Source organism: Phacochoerus africanus, chromosome 8 (assembly GCF_016906955.1).
Source record: "Phacochoerus africanus isolate WHEZ1 chromosome 8, ROS_Pafr_v1, whole genome shotgun sequence".
In the NCBI taxonomy this organism is placed as follows: domain Eukaryota; kingdom Metazoa; phylum Chordata; class Mammalia; order Artiodactyla; family Suidae; genus Phacochoerus; species Phacochoerus africanus.
In genome coordinates, this window is record NC_062551.1 from 158,918,606 (window position 1) to 158,938,508 (window position 19,903).

At 42.6% G+C, this 19,903-nt stretch overlaps 1 protein-coding gene across 3 annotated transcripts in view; it reads right to left on the bottom strand.

Annotated features, from left to right (window-relative positions):
- Positions 1–264: 264 nt before the first annotated feature.
- The window catches only part of ZYG11B (zyg-11 family member B, cell cycle regulator), a 68,577-nt gene continuing 48,938 nt past the window's right edge, over positions 265–19,903 (bottom strand). For 2 of the 3 annotated variants that reach the window (XM_047789083.1, XM_047789084.1), the window contains 8 exons: positions 19,420–19,519; positions 19,112–19,162; positions 18,039–18,200; positions 17,886–17,933; positions 12,093–12,290; positions 11,912–11,964; positions 9,384–9,481; positions 265–898 (listed from right to left, as the gene is read on the bottom strand). In XM_047789083.1, coding sequence (XP_047645039.1) covers positions 708–898; positions 9,384–9,481; positions 11,912–11,964; positions 12,093–12,290; positions 17,886–17,933; positions 18,039–18,200; positions 19,112–19,162; positions 19,420–19,519 — 901 coding nt within the window. In that variant the 3' untranslated portion in view covers positions 265–707. Of the gene's footprint in view, positions 899–9,383; positions 9,482–11,424; positions 11,730–11,911; positions 11,965–12,092; positions 12,291–17,885; positions 17,934–18,038; positions 18,201–19,111; positions 19,163–19,419; positions 19,520–19,903 lie in introns of those variants that run through there. The other variant, XM_047789085.1, reaches the window with a different exon arrangement.

Genomic DNA, 19,903 nt, shown 5'->3' on the forward strand with positions numbered 1-19,903 from the left:
GCGTAGGAAGCCGCAGCCCATGCTTCCAGGAGTAAATGGGAAGAACAAGCTCCTGCTCAGGGCCTCAGGAGCAGGGGCTCCAGCTTAAAAGGATGACACAAGAGCAGACCTTTTCCCACGTCCCAAACCCTAGTCTCTCTTAGTAGTTTTTCCTTTAATACATTTTCTGCCAACTATCCGGGTATCAGCCAGTGAGTAGCTTTTACAAGGAGAGAACTCAGATTTCCATTCTTTCACGCGAAGAAGGACATCTTATAAAAGATACACGGAGAATAAAGGCTTTTTATACAGAAGCAGTATAAAATTTACAGTTGAAGCTGTGCCAGAAATCAGGTCGACAGCTTGTCGGAAGCTGTAGATTGACTGGAAGGGGTGTCAAGATATCAGAAAAGTCTGGCCTAAGGGTTCGTGCAAACGTCCTCATAAAACTGTAGAATTTTAAGCACAGATTAAGTTCAAACACTGAAAGATGTGGAAATTTTCCTAAAAGGCAATGATGAAGGAAGAGACCCTTCTTGCCTTATAAGTTAAAAATCACAAGACAAATCAGACAGTCACACGGGCAGTACTGTACATTGTCAATCCCAAACTGATCTTAGGACTCGTGTCATAGAAACCCCCCCAAACATCACAGAGGGTAAGATATTCCAAGTGGACCTATGACAAAAAGAATTTCTGTGACTCAATTATCGAATTATCTATGGCTATCAATTTAGTCTGGCCTGGGGCTGCTTTTTGCAGGGAGGTGGTCTTCCATGGCGAACAATGTGTTTTTCTAAGCTGTCCAGAATGGCCACTGCGATCTGCTGGACGTGGGGATCAGTCTGTTCGTGTTCTTTGATGTTGTATAAATGCTGCAGTCCTCCTTCCTCAATCAACATGCTGCAGTACCTTGAGGCTGAAAGAAAACAGGAGAAAGAGCTTTATTTAAAACATTTAACTCATTTTGGGGTGGGATAATTTTTATTTTTTCACTTAAATTTAAGCTGTTTTGTTATAGCCCACTCGCATAAGCTAGAGCGCTGTCTCTAATGATGTTACAGCTAGACTATAAGGCCCACACATAGATCACAGATAATAAACACAACATTTTATCTCTGTGTGTGTGTAAATCATAACCATAAGACACAGGACATCTGGAAAAGAAAATTTCTTTGATCCCAAATCATGGGTAAGATAGATACTATTGGAAGTTCCCCTGCAGAGCATTGGGTCACGGATGCAGTGTTGCTGCAGCTGTGGCACAGGTTGCAACTTCAGGTTTGATTCCTGGCCCAGAAACTTCCACATGCTGCAGGTGTGGCCAAAAGAAAAAAAAAAAAAAAGAGTGGGTACTATTACATTTTCATGCATTTCCAATAGTTTTTGGGAAAAACAAAACTGGGGACTGTTTCCTCTAACATTATAAAACAGAAAGCATGTCAATGTACGTTTCAAGCAATATTAACTGGACATGCTAAATGGGAACCAGTAAGACTGCCCAGGGCTGTGGAGTGGCTTCCCGGCTCACGAGTACCTTCTTGTATTCCCCAGGTAGCCTGATCCTACATTGACCAATTCCATTTCACTACCATTCCCATTAGAGCTTCTCTGACATCATCTTTTTTTTTTGTCTTTTTTGTCTTTTTTGCTATTTCTTGGGCCGCTCCTGCGGCATATGGAGGTTCCCAGGCTAGGGGTCGAATCGGAGCTGTGGCCACCAGCCTACGCCAGAGCCACAGCAACACAGGATCCGAGCAGCGTCTGCAACCTACACCACAGCTCACGGCAACGCCGGATCATTAACCCACTGAGCAAGGGCAGGTGCCGAACCCGCAACCTCATGGTTCCTAGTCGGATTCGTTAACCACTGCGGCCATGACGGGAACTCCTCTGACATCATCTAAAACATAGTGGGTGGTTTTGGTTTGAAGAGCATTTTTTGTCCTTCATTCATAAGGATAACTACAGTTAGTGTCAGATTATGTTACATAATGTCCCCTCAAATGGAGATTCTCTGGTCCAAAGTCCCAGTAGTCATCTCTGGTAGGCACTCAAGGGCTTTTGCCACAAGCCCTGGACTGTCCTCCACATAGGGCACAGATTCACAGAGAATCTGTCCCTCCTAGCACTTGGGGGGATCTGGGGAAGAGGGAATGGGAAAAGATGTGGGTACGACTATGTAGTTTGCTAAGTATAAGAAAGTATAATGACTATGCTTTCTTCTTTTCCCCCATATCACATTTTAAACCTTTTGTTTTGTTTTGTTTTTAGGGCTGCACTGGGCAAGTTCCCAGGCAAGGGGTCGAATCAGAGCTGTAGCTGCTAGCCTACACCACAGCCACAGCAACAACGGATCTGAGCTGCATCTGCAGCACTGGATCCTTAACTTGCTGAGTGAGGCCAGGGATCCAACCCCATCCTCATGGATTCTAGTCAGGTTCTTAACTCACTAAGCCACAATGGCAACTCCCCACATTTTTTTAACTCTCCTACCTGATACAGTGGTCACAGGACTAGGCAGGGCTGCAACTACAAATGCTGAAAGCAGGGATGATTTCTACAGAAGAAACTCTAACTATGTTATAAAATCTTTTTGTCAGAATTCCCAAGGGCCTAAGGGGCTGGGTTATGCCTTAAGGCCAACTGGCAAAACTGAGATTGACAGTGAATGTAACCACATTGCCCGGAGGTAGAAAGAACCCACTAGTTCTGTACTTATATGACCATACCCTATCTGAAAAAGAGCGGAGAAATCTGCTAGTCTAGTCTTGCCGCCTGTAATCTAGAGCCAGCCCAGTGGCCCTTCCGAAGGTGGAAAAGTTTGGGTAAACATAAAAAGAAGGAGGAACAGGAGTTCCTGTCGTGGCGCAGTGGTTAACGAATCCGACTAGGAACCACGAGGTTGCGGGTTCGGTCCCTGCCCTTGCTCAGTAGGTTAACGATCCGGCGTTGCCGTGAGCTGTGGTGTAGGTTGCAGACGCGGCTCAGATCCCGCGTTGCTGTGGCTCTGGTGTAGGCCGGTGGCTACAGCTCCGATTCAACCCCTAGCCTGGGAACCTCCATATGCCGCGGGAGTGGCCCAAGAAATAGCAAAAAGACAAAAAAAAAAAAAGGAGGAACAGTAGCTGAGGGTACAGAATAAATAAATAGGTTACATGATGAGAGAAATCCAACATGACAGTGACACATCAAAAGAGGCTCAGAGCAAGAGATGATATCATGTCTTAATTGTACCAAATGTTCAACAGCAACATATGGCTTGACCCTAAGATCACTTCTGCTTCTGGAGTCTTAAAAAAACCTAGGAGTTCCCTGGAGTTTCCATCATGGCTTAGCAGAAACGAATCTGACTAGCATCCATGAGGATACAAATTTGATCACTGGCCTTGCTCAGTGTGTTACGAATCCAGTGTTGCTGTGAGCTGTGGTGTAGGTGAAAGATGAGGCTCAGATCCGGTGTTGCTGTGGCTATGCTGTAGGCCAGTGGCTAAAGCTCCGATTTGACCCCTAGCCTGGGAACCTCCATATGTCGCAGGTGTGGCCCTAAGAAAAAAAAAAAAAAACCAACTAGGAGTTCCTGTTGTGGCTCAATGTGTTAAAAACCTGACTAGTATTCAGAGGATTCAGGTTTGATCCCTGGCCTTGCTCAGTGGGTTAAGGATCTGGCATTGCCACAAACTGTAGTGTAGGTCACTAACACAGCTCAGATCTCTTTTGTTATAAAAGATCTGTCATAAAAGACCAGAAGGTATAAGAACCATATTTAGCCTTTGACCCTGATTCCTAGCATAGTACTCCTCAAACCCTCATAATTTCCTGAGTGATAGGGGGTAACTTTTGTCATTCATAAGGATCCCCTCTTGACACATGATAATGAGGTGACAGAGTGGGACCCCTATATAGCCTCAAGGTAGGACTGGTCACCAGAAAGACCAAAGGATTAGAGGGTTGGAACTTTCCACCCCAAAGTGGGAAGGGTGCAGCTCTGTAAAAACTCTTCAATGACAACACAATGTGAGGCACTTCCATGCTGGTGAATGCATTGGCATGTATGGAGGGTGGCATACCGTAGTCTGGTGGCGACAGACACTCCTGTGTTCAGGATCCTTTAGGACCTGCCCTACGTACCTCTTCCTCTGGCTGTTACCTGTATCCTTTGTAATAAGCTGCTAAATATAAGTGAATGTTGCTGAGTTCTGTCAGCTGCTCTAGCAAATTAAATGAACCAGAGGAGGGGGTGGTGGGAGCCTCAAATGTACAGCCAGTCTATCAGAAGCAGAGGTAACAACCTAAACTTGGGACTGACACCTGAAGTGGGGAAAGCAGTCTTGTGAGATTGAGCCCTAAACCTGTGGGATCTGACGCTATCTCCAGGTAGAGTATCAGAACTGATTTAAACGTGTCGGGACATCCAGCAGTGTCTGCTAAGAACTGGAGAACTGAAGTTCCCGTCGTGGCGCAGTGGTTAACGAATCCGACCAGGAACCATAGGTTGCAGGTTTGATCCCTGGCCTTGCTCAGTGGGTTAATGATCCGGCGTTGCCGTGACCCGTGGTGTAGGTTGCAGACATGGCTCGGATCCCGCGTTGCTGTGGCTCTGGCGTAGGCTGGCAGCTACAGCTCCCATTAGACCCCTAGCCTGGGAGCCTCCATATGCCGCGGGAGCGGCCCAAGAAACGGCAAAAAGACAAAAATAAATAAATAAAATAAAATAAAAATAATAAATAAAAAAATAAAAATAAAAAAAGAACTGGAGAACTGCTTGATGAGGCATGGGAAAAAAATCACACATTGGAGCCACAAAACACTGTCTTGCTTCCCGTAGCTTTCTGTTTGTCTTGAAGTCAGGTAGTGTAACTCCTCCAATGCTGCTCTTCGTTTTTCCTAAGTTGTTTCAATAGTCTCGGTCCTTTGCAATGCTGTATGAATTTTAGAATCAGCATGTGAATTTCTCTTCAAAACACTGCCGGGATTTTGACCGGGGTTATATAAATCTACAGTAAATTCGAAGGGAATTGCCGTGTTAACAATACGGCGATGATCAGCCTTCCGACTCCTAAACCCAGTCCTTCTCTCTGGTTGGTTAGGCCTTCTCTAACATCTCTCAACAATGCTTTATTTTTCTCAGTGCACAGGTTTTGTACATCTTTGCCAGATATATTGCTAAATATTTCATAGTTTTTGGTGAAATTGTAAAATGTCATATTCCCATTTATATTGGTTGCTGCTAACACAGAGAAATGCAACTAATTTGTGTATATTGACCGTGTATCCCAAAACCTTGCTAAACTCACTTATTAGATCTAGTTCCCCTTTTGTAGATTTCATGGGATTTTTCTACATAGATATCATGTAACCTGTGAATAAAAATGGTTTTACTTCATTCTGTCCAATGTGGATGCCTGTTTCTTTCCTCATCATACTGGACAGCACTTCCATTATAATGTCTAACAGCCGTGAGGCTGGACATCTTCCGGATCTTAGAGGAGGAAACACTGACATTCATTTTTCACTATTGATTGTTTTTTCTCTTTGGCTGCACCCATGGCATGTGGACATTTCCAGGCCAGGGACTGGACCCATGCCATAGCAGTGCCCCATGCTGCAGCAGTGACAATACAGGATTGTTAACCCACTGAGCCACAAGGGAACTCCACATTTTTCATTGTTTATTTTGATGTTAGTTATAGGATATCCTTAGATGTTCTTTCTGCATCTATTGTGATAATCAGATTGCTTTTCTTTCTTGATCTGGTAATAGGATGAAACACATTTTCTGATGTTAAATCAACCTTGTATTCATGGAATAATCTCCCTGGTCCTTTTTTATATACTGTTGGGTTCTGTTTGTTAAAAAATTGTTCAGAATTTCCTCACTTGAGAAAGAATGTATATATATAAGTATATATGTTTGACTTTGACTAGGTCACTTTGCTGTGCAGCAGAAATGATAGAACACTGTAAATCAACTATAACAAAAAAAAATAAAACTCTTAGGAAAATGTGGTATATACACACAATGGAACACTACTCAGCCATAAAAAAGAACTAATGCCATCTGCAGCAACATGGATGGAACCAGAGACCCTCATCCTGAGTGAAGTAAGTCAGAAAGAGAAAGACAAATACCATATAATATCACTTATATCTGGAATCTAATATAAGGCACAAATGAACCTTTCCACAGAAAAGAAAATCATGGACTTGCAGAATAGACTGGTGGTTGCCAAGAGGGAGGGGGAGGAAGTGGGGCGGTTGGAGAGCTTGGGGTTAATAGATAAAAACTATTGCCTTTGGAATGGATTAGCAATGAGATCCTGCTGTGTAGCACTGGGAACTATGTCTAGTCACTTACGACGAAGCATGATAATGTGTGAAAATGGAATGTATACACATATGTGTGATTGGGTCACCCTGCTGTAAGTAGAAAAAAAAAATTGTATTGGGAAATAACTATTAAAAAAATAAAATAAAAAAAAATTGTGACCCTTTGAAAAAAAATTAAAAAAATAAAAAATAAAAAAATAAAACTCTTAAAAAAAAAAAGAATTTCCTCACCTATGCTCATGAGAGATATCATTCATTAATTTTCTTATGTTTTTGCCTGGTATTGATATCAGGATAATTCTGGTGTTCTCTCTTTTTTTAAAAAACCAGCTTTCTTTCAGCCTGGATATCTTCTATTGCTATGTACTCAATTTCACTGAACTTTTCTTCTGTATTATCGACTCTTAAGCTCACTGAGATATTCTTCATGTCAAATACCTAAAATTTTAGTCCTAGTTTCTATTTTATTTTATTTATTTATTTTTTTTAGGGATGCACTCTCGGCATATGGAGGTTCCCAAGCTAGGGGTTGAATTGGAGCTGTAGCCACTGGCCTACACCACAGTCACAGCAATGCTGGATTTGAGCCACGTCTTCGACCTACACTACATCTTATGGCAATGCTGGATCTCCAACCCACTGAGCAAGGCCAGGGATTGAACCTGCATCCTCATGGATACTAGTCATAGTCATTTCCACTTAGCCACATGGGAACGCTCTGTTTCATTTTTTACACTTAATTTTTTCTCCGCTTAATAGTCAAGTTTTCTTTAAAATCTTGGATCATACCCTTAATCCACTGCACTGGGCCAGGACTGAACCCGAGCTTCAGCAGTGATGTGAGCTGTGTAAGTAACAATGCCATATCCTTAACCCACTGTACCACAGTGGGCACTCCCCAACTATCTGATTTTTGTTCTGGTTATGGGTCATATTTTTCTGCTTCTTCTCTCATCTGGCAACTTTTATCAGATATCTAAACATGTTGAGCACCTAGGTTTTGTCTTTTTTAAGAGTGCTTAGGAGTTCCCATTGTGGCTCAGTGGTTAACGAATCTGACTAGGAACCATGAGGTTGCGGGTTCCATCCCTGGCCTTGCTTAGAGGGTTAAGGATCCGGCGTTGCTGAGAGTTGGTGTAGGCCGGTGACTACAGCTCTGATTAGACCCCTAGCCTGGGAACCTCCATATGCCTCGGATGCGGCCCTAGAAAAGACAAAAAAAGACCAAAAAAAAAAAAAAAAGAGAGAGCTTAGGAGTTCCCATCATAGCTCAGGGGAAATGAATCTGACTAGCATCCATGAGGACACAGGTTCGATCCCTGGCCTCGCTCATCAGGTTAAGGATCTGGCATTGCTGTGAGCTGTGGTGTATGCTGCAGACACGGCTCAGATTCCACATTGTTGTGATTGTGGCGTGGGCCGGTGGCTACAGCTCCAATTCCACCCCTAGCCTGGGACCCTCCATATGCCCTCAAAAGCAAAAAATAAAATAAAATAAAAAGAGTGCTTAGTTTTCTTCTGGCAGATAGTTTACTTGCAGAGCAGCTTGATCATTTCAAGACCTGCTTTTAAGCTTGCGGGGCAGGGGGCGGCAGCAGCAGAGGCAGGAGAAGCGTTGCCTTAAAGAAGCCTTTATTTTAGGGCTAGTTGAATCTCCTCCGGCATTTGTGTTGAATGTCCTGGGTATTAAGTACTTTCCACTATTTGGAACTCCAATATTTTTCAACCCTGTGTAAGCTCCACATGTTCAGTTAGCAGCTCCTTGGTGTTTGCTTTTTCTCTGGTCTCAAGGACTCTCACCCTAGGCATGCACAGGTTAGTATTTGGTCAAAGACTCAAGAAACCCATATGAAGATGTCTGCAGTTCTTTCTAGATGTAACTGCCATATCTGCATGATTCTGCCCTAATAGTCCAGGCAGCTCAGTCTTGCTGAACTCTGATTTCTGTCTCTTCAAGCCAGTGAAACTGCTGTGCTGGACTTGATTCCCCAGCCCTATGCCAGCAAATGCCTCCAGGAAGAGAAGTGGGGGATGGAGGAGCTCATCTCCTTGGTTCCCTTCCTTTCAAGGACTGGAATCTTTGCTGTCTTTTGTTTAATGTCTAGAAAGAACTGTTTCAAGTTTCTTCCAGTTTTCCATTGCTTATGGCTGGTAAGCGAGTTTGGTACCAGTTACTCTGTCATGACCCAGAGTATAAGTGTCTGCTCATAAAATTTCCTATCCTGTCTTCTTCACTTATAATGACATTCAAATATTCCACTGTCTGGATATTTCAACATTATGACTACCTAATACAGAAGTAGATAGATAAATTACTGATACGTCCATTTAATAAGTTTATAGCCATATGTTATGGGTTGAATTGTTTCCCCCAAAAGGCAGGTTAAAGTCCTAACCCTCAGCGCTTTGGAATGTGACCTTATTTGGGAGTTCCTCTATAGCTCAGCAGATTATAAACCCAGTGTTGTACTGTTGGGGCTCGGGTTGCTGCTGTGCTGCAGGATTGAACCCTGGCCCAGGAACTTCCATGTCAAGGCAAAAAAAAAAAAAGTGACCTTCTTTGGAGACAGGGTTGTCACTAATGTAGTTGTAATTAGTTCAGGTACAATGATATCATTAGGGGAGCCCTAATCCAATACAACATGTTCTTATGAAAAAGGAAGACTTGGACACAGAAAGAGACTCACACAGAAGATGACGATGTGAAGACACACAGTGAGAAGCTGGCCCTTTGATCAGAGTGAAGCAGCTACAGGTCAAGGAATGCCAAGGACTGGCAGCAAACACCAAAAACTAGAAGAGGCGAGGAAAGACTGTCCCTACTGGCACCTTGATTTTTAGACTTCTCAGCCTCCAGAACCAAGAGACAAAACATTCCTATTGTTTTAAGCCATTCATTTTTGGTCCTTAGTTACAGCAGCCCTAGGAAACTGAAACACCATGCCATAAAGATGAAGTTGCTCATTAAGTCTGTGTTCTTAAAAATCACTTCAAACACAATCTAGGAATGGCCTTCCTGTGCAAAGAGAATTTCATCTGAAAAAAAGAAAAACAGTGCTTTTTTTGGTACATACGATTCTTGCTGCAGACATGCTGCATGGCCCAAACTGCCCATAACTGGACTCCTGGTGTTGTGAAACAGCCAAGTAATGGGAAAAATGGATTAAAAGACCTAAAAGTTCAAAAGAAAAAAATAAAAGTTACATTCTATACTTAGTGTAATTTTCTAAAGCAATAATTCCTGAGCTTTTCACTCCAGAAATTTCATCCTGCTATTTTTAAAATAATATAAATGAGCTACAGCTGTTCTATCTTCTCTTTGTCTTAGTCATTTGATAAAGGATTACATTCAGACAAAAGTCTTGGTACAGAAGATGGAAGATGATCAGAACAATGTACTTTTTCTCCAAAGCACCTTTTGGTCTTGAAGATACACATTTGAAGAATAGCATTCCATGGAGTTCCCGTCGTGGTGCAGTGGTTAATGAATCCAACTAGGAACCATGAGGTTGCGGGTTCAGTCCCTGCCCTTGCTCAGTGGGTTGACAATCCGGCGTTGCCGTGAGCTGTGGTGCAGGCTGCATACGTGGCTTGGATCACGCGTCGCTGTGGCTCTGATGTAGGCTGGTGGCTACGGCTCCAATTAGACCCCTAGCCTGGGAATCTCCATATGCTGTGGGAATGGCCCAAGAAATAGCAAAAAGACAAAAAAAAAAAAAAGTGAAGAATAGCATTCCTTGGTTTGGAAACTTGGATAAGCAGAAGTTAGTTGATAAGTAACAGTAGGACACTATAAAGGAGGGCTAGACTTAGCCTTTCTTTTTTTTTTTTGCTTTTTTTTAGGGCCACACCTGCAGCATATGGAGGTTCCCAAGCTAGGGTTGAATCAAAACTACAGCTGCTGGCTTACACCACAGCCACAGCAATGCAGGATCTGAGCTGCATCTGGGACCTACACCACAGCTCATGGCAACGCCGGATCTCTAACCCACTGAGCAAGGCCAGGGATCAAACCTGCAACCTCGCGGTTCCTAGTCGGATTCGTTAACCATTGAGCCACAAAGGGAACTCCCAAGCCTTTCTTTTTTTTTTTTTTTTTTTGTCTTTTTGCCATTTCTTGGGTCGCTCCTGCGGCATATGGAGGTTCCCAGGCTAGAGGTCCAATCGGAGCTGTAGCCACCGGCCTACGCCAGAGCCACAGCAACGTGGGATCTGAGCCGCGTCTGCAACCTACACCACAGCTCACGGCAACGCCGGATCATTAACCCACTGAGCAAGGGCAGGGACCGAACCCGCAACCTCATGGTTCTGAGTCGGATTCATTAACCACTGCGCCACGACGGGAACTCCGCCTTCTATTTCTACTAGTCTTCTGCCCAAAAATATGTAGAACATAAGTTGGAATCAAAAGTTCTGGCAGTATCTGCATTTATAAAGTAGACAACAAAATAAATTGTAATAATATTATTGATTCAGCAATCTGGAAAACTTTATTTATTTATTTATTTATTTGTCTTTTTGCTATTTTTGGGGGCCGCTCCCGCGGCATATGGAGGTTCCCAGGCTAGGGGTTGAATCGGAGCTGTAGCCCCTGGTCTACACCAGAGCCACAACAACTCAGGATCCGAGCCACATTTGCAACCCACACCACAGCTCACGGCAACGCCGGATCGTTAACCCCTGAGCAAGGGCAGGGACCGAACCCTCAACCTCATGGTTCCTAGTCGGATTTGTTAACCAATGCTCCACGGCGGGAACTCCTGGAAAACTTTATGTATATTAGTAACATATCTATCAAGTCACCTAACTGCACAGAGAGTTAGAACCTAGTGTACACTTTAATAAATTATTATAAACGATTTCCCCAAACAAATTGGGGTGTTACTTCTAGTTCTTTAAATGTGTTCTCTTGTTTCAGACCTCCCTGTATTAATACTCCTCCTAAAATCTTCTAGCCCCGGTTTTTGGTTTGTTTTTTTTTTTGTCTTTTTATGGCCGCACCAGCATATGAAGTTCCCAGGGGTCAAATTGGAGCTGTAGCTTCCAGCCTACACCACAGCCACAGCCTCACCAGATCCTTAACCCACTGAGTGAGGCCAGGGATCAAACCCGTGTCCTCATGGATGCTAGTTGGGTTTGTTACTTCTGAACCACGACAGGAACTCCCTCTGTCCCAATTTCTCTCTCAAAACTCGGCTCAGATCTATTTCCTCTAGAAGCTTTTTACCATTTTCAGTGTAGATGTAAGTATTTTCACCTATAGTTCCAGAGCATTCTAAGCACATAACTAGCATAATAGCAAATTATATCTGATTCATGTTTAGCTTTCCTCACTAGGCTATAAAGTTCTTACACGGAGGCACCGTATCTTACTCATCTTTGAATTTCAAGAGCACAGAACAAGTCCTTGTCTTCATTTACTGTGGAATGAAGGAAGGACTGGTGAATGACAGGCAGCAAATAAGGGGAAAATACCTTGCTTATTTTAATGCTAGTATGAGGATAGTTGCCTGAGGGAAAAATTATACCTCTAACAGGAATGATCTTTAGGCAGATAAAATGACTAGGTTACTGGCTTAATATTAATTATCTTGGTAATTACCTGTATGCCACCATCTCACACTCTGGAGTTGGCCATTTCAAAATAGCTGAATGCTGAAAGACACAAGATACACAAGAAATTCGGATTGCAGTATTTAGTTAGCATTGCACTATGAGGCTTGGACAGTTTAGCCATCATGAATGTTGTTTGCATGGTTCTAAAAAACACCAAATTACCCTACCAGATCATCCAGAAGAGAATTCCTCTGGCTTCGACTCAATGTCCAAGCTTGTTCACCTCTAGATATTAAATGGGCAATAATTCCAGCGGCAAAGTAGCTGACTTCCACTTCAACACTATGTAGGAGGCTACTGATGTGGTCTATAAAATCTTTCCACATTAATTCAGAATGTAATTCTTGTACTTCAGCTATATTATTCTGGAAAAAAAAGAAGATACACAAATTAATATATTTATTATTTAAAAAGTAATACATACAGTAAATAGCTAAAAACCCTTTGCATTCTAAGAAAAGAACAGAGATTGCAATGATTTAAACTTCTATCTACATGTGGACAAAAGATGAGGACTGTTGATGTTAGCACAGTGGAATTATAGGTGATTTATTCCTCTCCTCCCCAAACAATACAACAATAAAGACAAAAGTGAGTTCCTGGAGTTCCCGTTGTGGCTCAGTGGTTAACGAATCCAACTAGGAACCATGAGGTTGCAGGTTCGATCCCTGGCCTTGCTCAGAGGGTCAAGGATCCAGCGTTGCCATGAGCTGTGGTGTAGGTCGCCGATGTGGCTCAGATCCCGTGTTGCTGTGGCTCTGGCGTAGGCTGGCAGTTACATTAGACCCCTAGCCTGGGAACCTCCATATGCTGCGGGAGTGGCCCTAAAAAAGGCAAAAAGACAAAAAAAAAAAAGAGAGAGAGAGTTCCTTTCAGGTAAGATAGTGAACTAGATAACCTAAAAATTTTCTTGCTTTAAAATATCTAGAAGTGCTGGGTGAAAAATAGCCTATAAACTTTAAATATGTAACTTTATTTGCTGGGACAAAATGCAAATAGGAAAACAAATTAGAGCATAATAGGCTGTCACCAGCCTGCAGGGGCAAAAGGAACTGGGTTTTAATAGTTATGCAAGGGCAGAGGGTAAGCGCCAGAGACTGGAACTAAGATTTAGTGTGTAAGACAAGGACTTTCAAAGCATTACACCTCGATTAAAGAGTGGATTGACAAAGATACATTAATATGAGGCCTATTGTAATCTGGGCTCTGGCCTAAAAGAAAAAGTCCTTCCTTGTAATTTATAACCAGAAGGCGGCATAGGTCGCAACAATGGCTTGGATCTGATCCCTGGCCTAGGAACTCCATAAACCGCGGGGCAGCCCGAAAAGAGAAAAAGAAAAAAGGGACTATTTACTCCCTAGCTTAAATCATTCTATAACAAATGAAAACGAAAGGCATCAAGTCCTGATGTATTCTCTGTAATGACTAGCAAGTTTTCTTCTCCAACCTCAGAAAAGAGTAAGGAGAGAAGAGAAAAATCTAACTTTATTCACTACATGAATGGGGATAGTCTTGTATTTTTCCATCAGCATCAGTGATTAATCAATGTATCCTATGTCTCTCTAATGTCACATATTCAAACAAGAAAAGGGATTTTAGGAGTTCCCGCTGTGGCACAATGGGATCAGCAGTATCTTAGGAACCTTGGGATGCAGGTTCAATCCCCAACCAAGCACAGTGAGTTAAGGATCCAGCATTGTTGCAGCTGTGGCTCAGACCTGATCCTTGGCCTGGGAATTCCATATGCCTCGGGGTGGCCAAGAAAGAAAAGGAAAAAGAACCCCCAAAAAACAAAAAACAAGAAAAGGCATTTCACATTCTTTTTTTTTTTAATGACCATATACCTGTGGCACATGGAAGTTCTCGGGCCAGGGACTGAATCCCAGCCACAGCTGCAATCTACACTGTGGCTATGGCAACACCAGATCCTTTAACCCACTGTAGTGGGCCAGGGATGGAACCTCTGCCTCCACAGCAACCCAAGCCACTACAGTCAGATTCTTTTTTTTGTTTTGTTTTGTTTTTTTGTTTTTTGTCTTTTTGCCATTTCTTGGGCCGCTCCCGCGGCATATGGAGGTTCCCCGGCTAGGGGTCGAATCGGAGCTGTAACCACCAGCCTACGCCAGAGCCACAGCAACTCGGGATCCGAGCCGTGTCTGCAACCTACACCAGATCTACGCCGGATCGTTAACCCACTGAGCAAGGCCAGGGACCGAACCCGCAACCTCATGGTTCCTAGTCGGATTCGTTAACCACTGCGCCACGACAGGAACTCCCCTACAGTCAGATTCTTAACCCACTGCATCACAGTGAAAACTCCTCACATTCTTTTTTTTTTTTTTTTTTTTAAGGGCCACAGCCACAGCATATGGAGGTTCCCAGGCTAGGGGTCGAATTGGAGCTACAGCTGCTGGCCTACGCCACAGCCACAGCAATGCAGGATCTGAGCCACGTCTTCGACCTACATTACAACTTATGGCAATGCTGGATCTCCGACCCACTGAACAAGGCCAGGGATTGAACCTGCATCCTCATGGACACTAGTCGGACTCATTTCCACTTCACCAAAAGGGGAACTCCCTCCTCACATTCTTTTTTTGTGGCTTTTTAGAGTCGCATGTGCAGCACATGGAAATTTCCAGGATCAAATCTGAGCTGCATCTATAACCTACACCACAGCTCATGGCAATGCCAGATCCTTAACCCACCGAGCAAGGCCAGGGATTGAACCTGCATCCTCATGGATACTAGTCAAGTTCATTACCATTGAGCCACAATGGAATGTCAAGAAGTACACTTTAAATATAAAGACAAATATAGGTTAAAAGGAAAAGAATGGAAGAAGATAAACCTTGTTAACATTAGTCAAAAAAAAGTTGCAACGGCTACATTAAGGAGACAAAGGAGATTTCAAAGTAAAGAATATAACCAGGGATAAAGAGAGTCATTTCGTAACGATAAAAGGGTCAATTAATAAAGAGGGCATAACAATTTTGTTTATGAACCTAAAAACAGAGCTTCAAAACACAGGAAGCAGAAATTGATAGAACATGGTAACTGCCAGTACAAGTAAGCAGAAAATCAGTTAAGTCTATAGCAAACTTGAATAATATCAACCAATTAGACCCAACTGATATTTACAGAACACTCTAACAATAGCAGAATATACCTTCTTCTCAAGAGTGCACAGACTATATCCTGGACCATACGTAGTCTCAATAAATTCAAAAGCCTCAAAACAAATTACATTCTCTGACCATGAAAAATTATTGGAAAAAATTAAATCACAAAGTAATGGAGAAAGATATGAAGGAAGCACATCAGGTTGTATTAACATTAATTACTTCATAGAAATGAAAATGAAGTAAGTCTGGGGACAAAATCTGATACTTTTTTTTTTTTTTTTCCCTAGGGCTGCATCTGCAGCATATGAAAACTCCCAGGCTAGGTATCCAATTGGAGCTGCAGCTGCTGGCCTACGCCAGAGCCACAGCAATGTCAGATCTGAGCCACAATCTGTAACCTAAGCTGCAGCTTGCAGTAATGCTGGATCCTTAAGCCAATGAGCAAGACCAGAGATTGAACCTGCATCCTGGAGTCCCATCGTGGCTCAGCGGAAACAAATCCAACTAGTATCCATGAGGATTCAGGTATGATCCGTGGCCTTGCATAGTGGGGCAGGGATCCAGCACTGCCATGAGCTGTGTGGTGTAGGTTGCATACTCAGCTCAGATCTGGCATGGCTGTGGCTGTGGCTGTGACCGGCAGCTGTAGCTCCAATTCGACCCCTAGCCTGGGAACAAGTGCCAAGGGTGTGGCCCTAAAAAGCAAAAAACAACAACAGCAAAATGAACCTGCATCTGCATCCTCAAGATACTGGTCACATTCTTTTTATTTATTTATTTTTATTTTTATTTTTTTTGTCTTTTTGCTATTTCTTGGGCCGCTCCCTCGGCACATGGAGGTTCCCAGGCTAGGGGTCCAATCAGAGCTGTAGCCACCGGCCTACGCCAGAGCCACAGCAACTCGGGATCCGAGCCACGTCTGCAACCTACACCACAGCTCACGGCAACGCCAGATCGTCAACCCACTGAGCAAGGCCAGGGACCGAACCCGCAACCTCATGGTTCCTAGTCGGATTCGTTAACCACTGCGCTATGACGGGAACTCCACATTCTTTTTCTTTTTTTTAGGGCCGCACCCATGGCAAATGGAGGTTCTCAGGCTAGGAGTCCAATTCGAGCTATAGCTACCGGCCTACAACACAGTCACAGCAACACAGGATCCGAGCCACGTCTGCGACCTATACCACAGCTAAGGCTGGATCCTTCCCACTGATGGAGGCCAGGAATTGAACCTGAAACCTCATGGTCCCTAGTCTGATTATTTCTGTTGTACCATGATGGGAACTCCACTAGTCGTATTCTTAACCCATTGAGCCCCAATGGGAATTCCTCCTATACTCTTTTTATATATGTTTGCATTATTCACTAGTTATAATAGGCATGTATTCTTTATGAATTTTTTTAAAAAAGCACTTTTAAAGCCCTATAAGATCTCTCTGAATATTTAAAATAAATTCCCCTTTTCCTCTTACAATGACCTGAGCCAATTTCTGTATCTAATAATCCTATGAATGAAACGATCAAACACTGGAGTTCCCGTCGTGGTGCAGTGGAAACAAATCCAACTAGGAACCATGAGGTTGTGGGTTCGATCCCTGACCTCAATCAGTGGGTCAAGGATCTGGCGTTGCCATGAGCCGTGTAGGTCACGGACGGGGCTCGGATCTGGTGTTGCTATGACTGTGGTGTAGGCCAGTGGCTATAGCTCCGATTAGACCCCTAGCCTGGGACCTCCAATATGCCTCAGGTGTGACCCTAAAAAGACAAGAAAAAAAAAAGACAAAAAAAACCCCCAAAACAATCAAATACTGAAATTTATTTTTTTTATTTTTATTTTTTGTCTTTTGTTGTTGTTGTTGTTGCTATTTCTTGGGCCGCTCCCTCGGCATATGGAGGTTCCCAGGCTAGGGGTTGAATCGGAGCTGTAGCCACCGGCCTATGCCAGAGCCACAGCAACGCGGGATCCGAGCCGCGTCTGCAACCTACACCACAGCTCACGGCAACGCCGGATCGTTAACCCACTGAGCAAGGGCAGGGACCGAACCCGCAACCTCATGGTTCCTAGTCGGATTCGTTAACCACTGCGCCACGACGGGAACTCCTGAAATTTATTTAATACTTCCCCTTTATTGGTCTTCTAGGTAGTTTTCCATTTTCTGCTTTATATAACTAAAGCTACAGTGAATAGATCGTCTTCCTTAAATGCCAGCCCCCAGCTTTCCCCCAAATCCATCTTTCATCTCTCATCTTGTATCTGGAAACAAACACTAATCTACATTTTAAAAAAAAGCTTACTAATCTGTGCTTCCTGTGATAATAATTCCTCAAGAATGGAGGTCTGCTCTAAAATGGCTTTTACTGTGTAGGTACTTTGCCTATTGCAGTGATTAAAGATGATTCTTCATCTCTGCCCCCCAAATCCTAGAGGGCTCCCTTTAACATATATCTAATATATTCTGGAATATCTGGTTTGTTAAACAGTTGTTTACGCAGCAACTATTAATTACCAAATACAGACTCTCAGAACACTTGCAGGTAAGTGATATCTTTCAACGAGATCTTTTTTTCCTGATTATAAAAGTAAAACATGTACACAGTGAAGCTCGTACTACACCAAAAAATATAAAGTGTGTAATTTTCATTTTTCCTTTCAGTGTGGTGAAAATCTTAATATGTATATATATATATATAGTTTTATCGCCTGCTTTTTTCACTTACTTATATGTGTTTTCTAATGTCATTTAAGTGTTTACAAATAGAGGAGCATCTTTCTGTGTGTTACCTCAGATGGAAAATAAGTACAGCTTAAAATTTTCAGGAAATATTATATCTTACCAAAAGTCCTAGAACTTTCTGTTGAATGGATGACTCAGTTGGGAATGACTGGAAAAAGAAAGAGAAACCTATAACTAAAGAACCAAATTCAATAAATAAATGTGTAAATCAATAAATGAATGTCAAAACTGCAGGCTAAATTCCCATTCTCACCTCAAGAACCCTCATGAAGAGTTCCAACCCTTGGTTTTCAATAAAGTGTCTGCAGGTGGTTGGAGATTCGTCTGTGAGGTTCCAAAGTGCACTCAAAGTAAACTTCAAAGTAGTGTCCACCGAATTTTGATTGGTTTTCTGCTTCACTATTTGAAGAAGTTGCTGAAAGGAAGAAAACAGAACTTCTAATTACTGAACTGTTATTATAATTAGTGGTAATAATATGAACAAACAAATACATGAGGATTAGTTTCACAGCTTAAAACCTTTCCTATAAAGGTGTTTACAACATAAGAAATGAGGAGCTCCCGTCATGGCTCAGCAGAAACAAATCTGACTAGCATCCATGAGGATGCAGGTTCAATCCCTGGCCTCAATCAGTGGGTTAAGAATCCGGCATTGCCGTGAGCTGTAGTGTATGCTGCAGACACAGCTCAGATTTGGCACTGTGCTGTAGACCAGCAGCTACAGCTCTGATTCAATCCCTAGCCTGGGGAACCTCCAGGTTCCAAGCATCTTGCTTTCTTCACTTAAGTACATTCTGAAGATACAGCAGTGCTTACAGAGGTCCCTCATTCTTTCTTACAAGCAACGACATATCCTTAATCACTAGGCCATCAGGGAACTCCTACTGTGAATTTCTTATGGGCAAGAATTATACATACAATTCAGTGTAGACCCATAACACCTAGCAATGTGGCGGATACCTGATGAGTATTCTATACATATTTGTCAAATCAATGAGTTACTTCCTCATTCCATACATAGTTTTTCCTTTTTTTTTTTTTTTTTTTAGGGCCACATCTTCAGCATATGGAAGTTCCCAGGCTAGGGGTCAAATCGCAGCTGTAGCCACTGGTCTACACCACAGCCACAGGATCTGAGCTATGTCATATATATATGACTGGGTCACTTTGCTGTACAGCAGGAACTGACAGAACATTGTAAATCAACTATAACAGAAAAAATTAAAATCTTAAAAAGAATAAAATAAAACATAAAATGTCAGAAGATACTCAATACTTCCTGAAAACAATGAAAGTGAAAACTGTTTGGGGTCTGTACAGACTTACCCTGACAATGAAGAGCTCAGCACCAAGCTGTGCAGTTTGTTCTGTAGAAAGCTGCAAGCAAGCAGAAGACAAAGCAAATGTCCAAGAATTCCCTAGTGTAAGTGTAATATCATGCACTGTTAAAGAGATTCCAAAGGTCAGACTAAAACCTCTGATCGACCTGCAATTCTGCAATATCGAATGCAGTTTGAATAAGTATACTGGCAGAGAGGCTTAGAAACCTTACCAGCACACTCATCTGGGGAAAAATATTAACTGTCATGGGAACCAGCTTCCCATGGAAAATTATTCAACAAGAAGTCAGGCACCTTGGCAGCCAGAATGGAAATGATTGCAACTGCCATCCTCTGCATGTTTTGATCCTCATGGTTACAGAGCCACTGCATGACAAGCTTGGCTGCTTCAAACCTGAAAACACACAAAGAGTTTCATGAATTAATCCTGGAGGCTCCAGCACAGTTCTAGAGCTCCAGCAGGGAACTGATGCTACAGCTTAGGTAGGTGAAAAGGAAAGGGAAAATTTCTCCTAACTGACACTGAATGATGAGTACATTCAGTGTTTTAGAGATGATGCCTCATTATTAATTCTGACAATACTTCACAAAGCAACAAACGTTTGGAAAATATGGTCAAAATGACCTGACATTCATCTTCTAGAACTAGTAACATATTTCTATTCTATATTTCTATTCTATATTTCTATTCCACGGTGACTGCTATACTATAATAATAATTTTAAGTATTTTCTGGGTTCCTCCCAGTACTTAGCACAATGGGAACATTCATTCATTC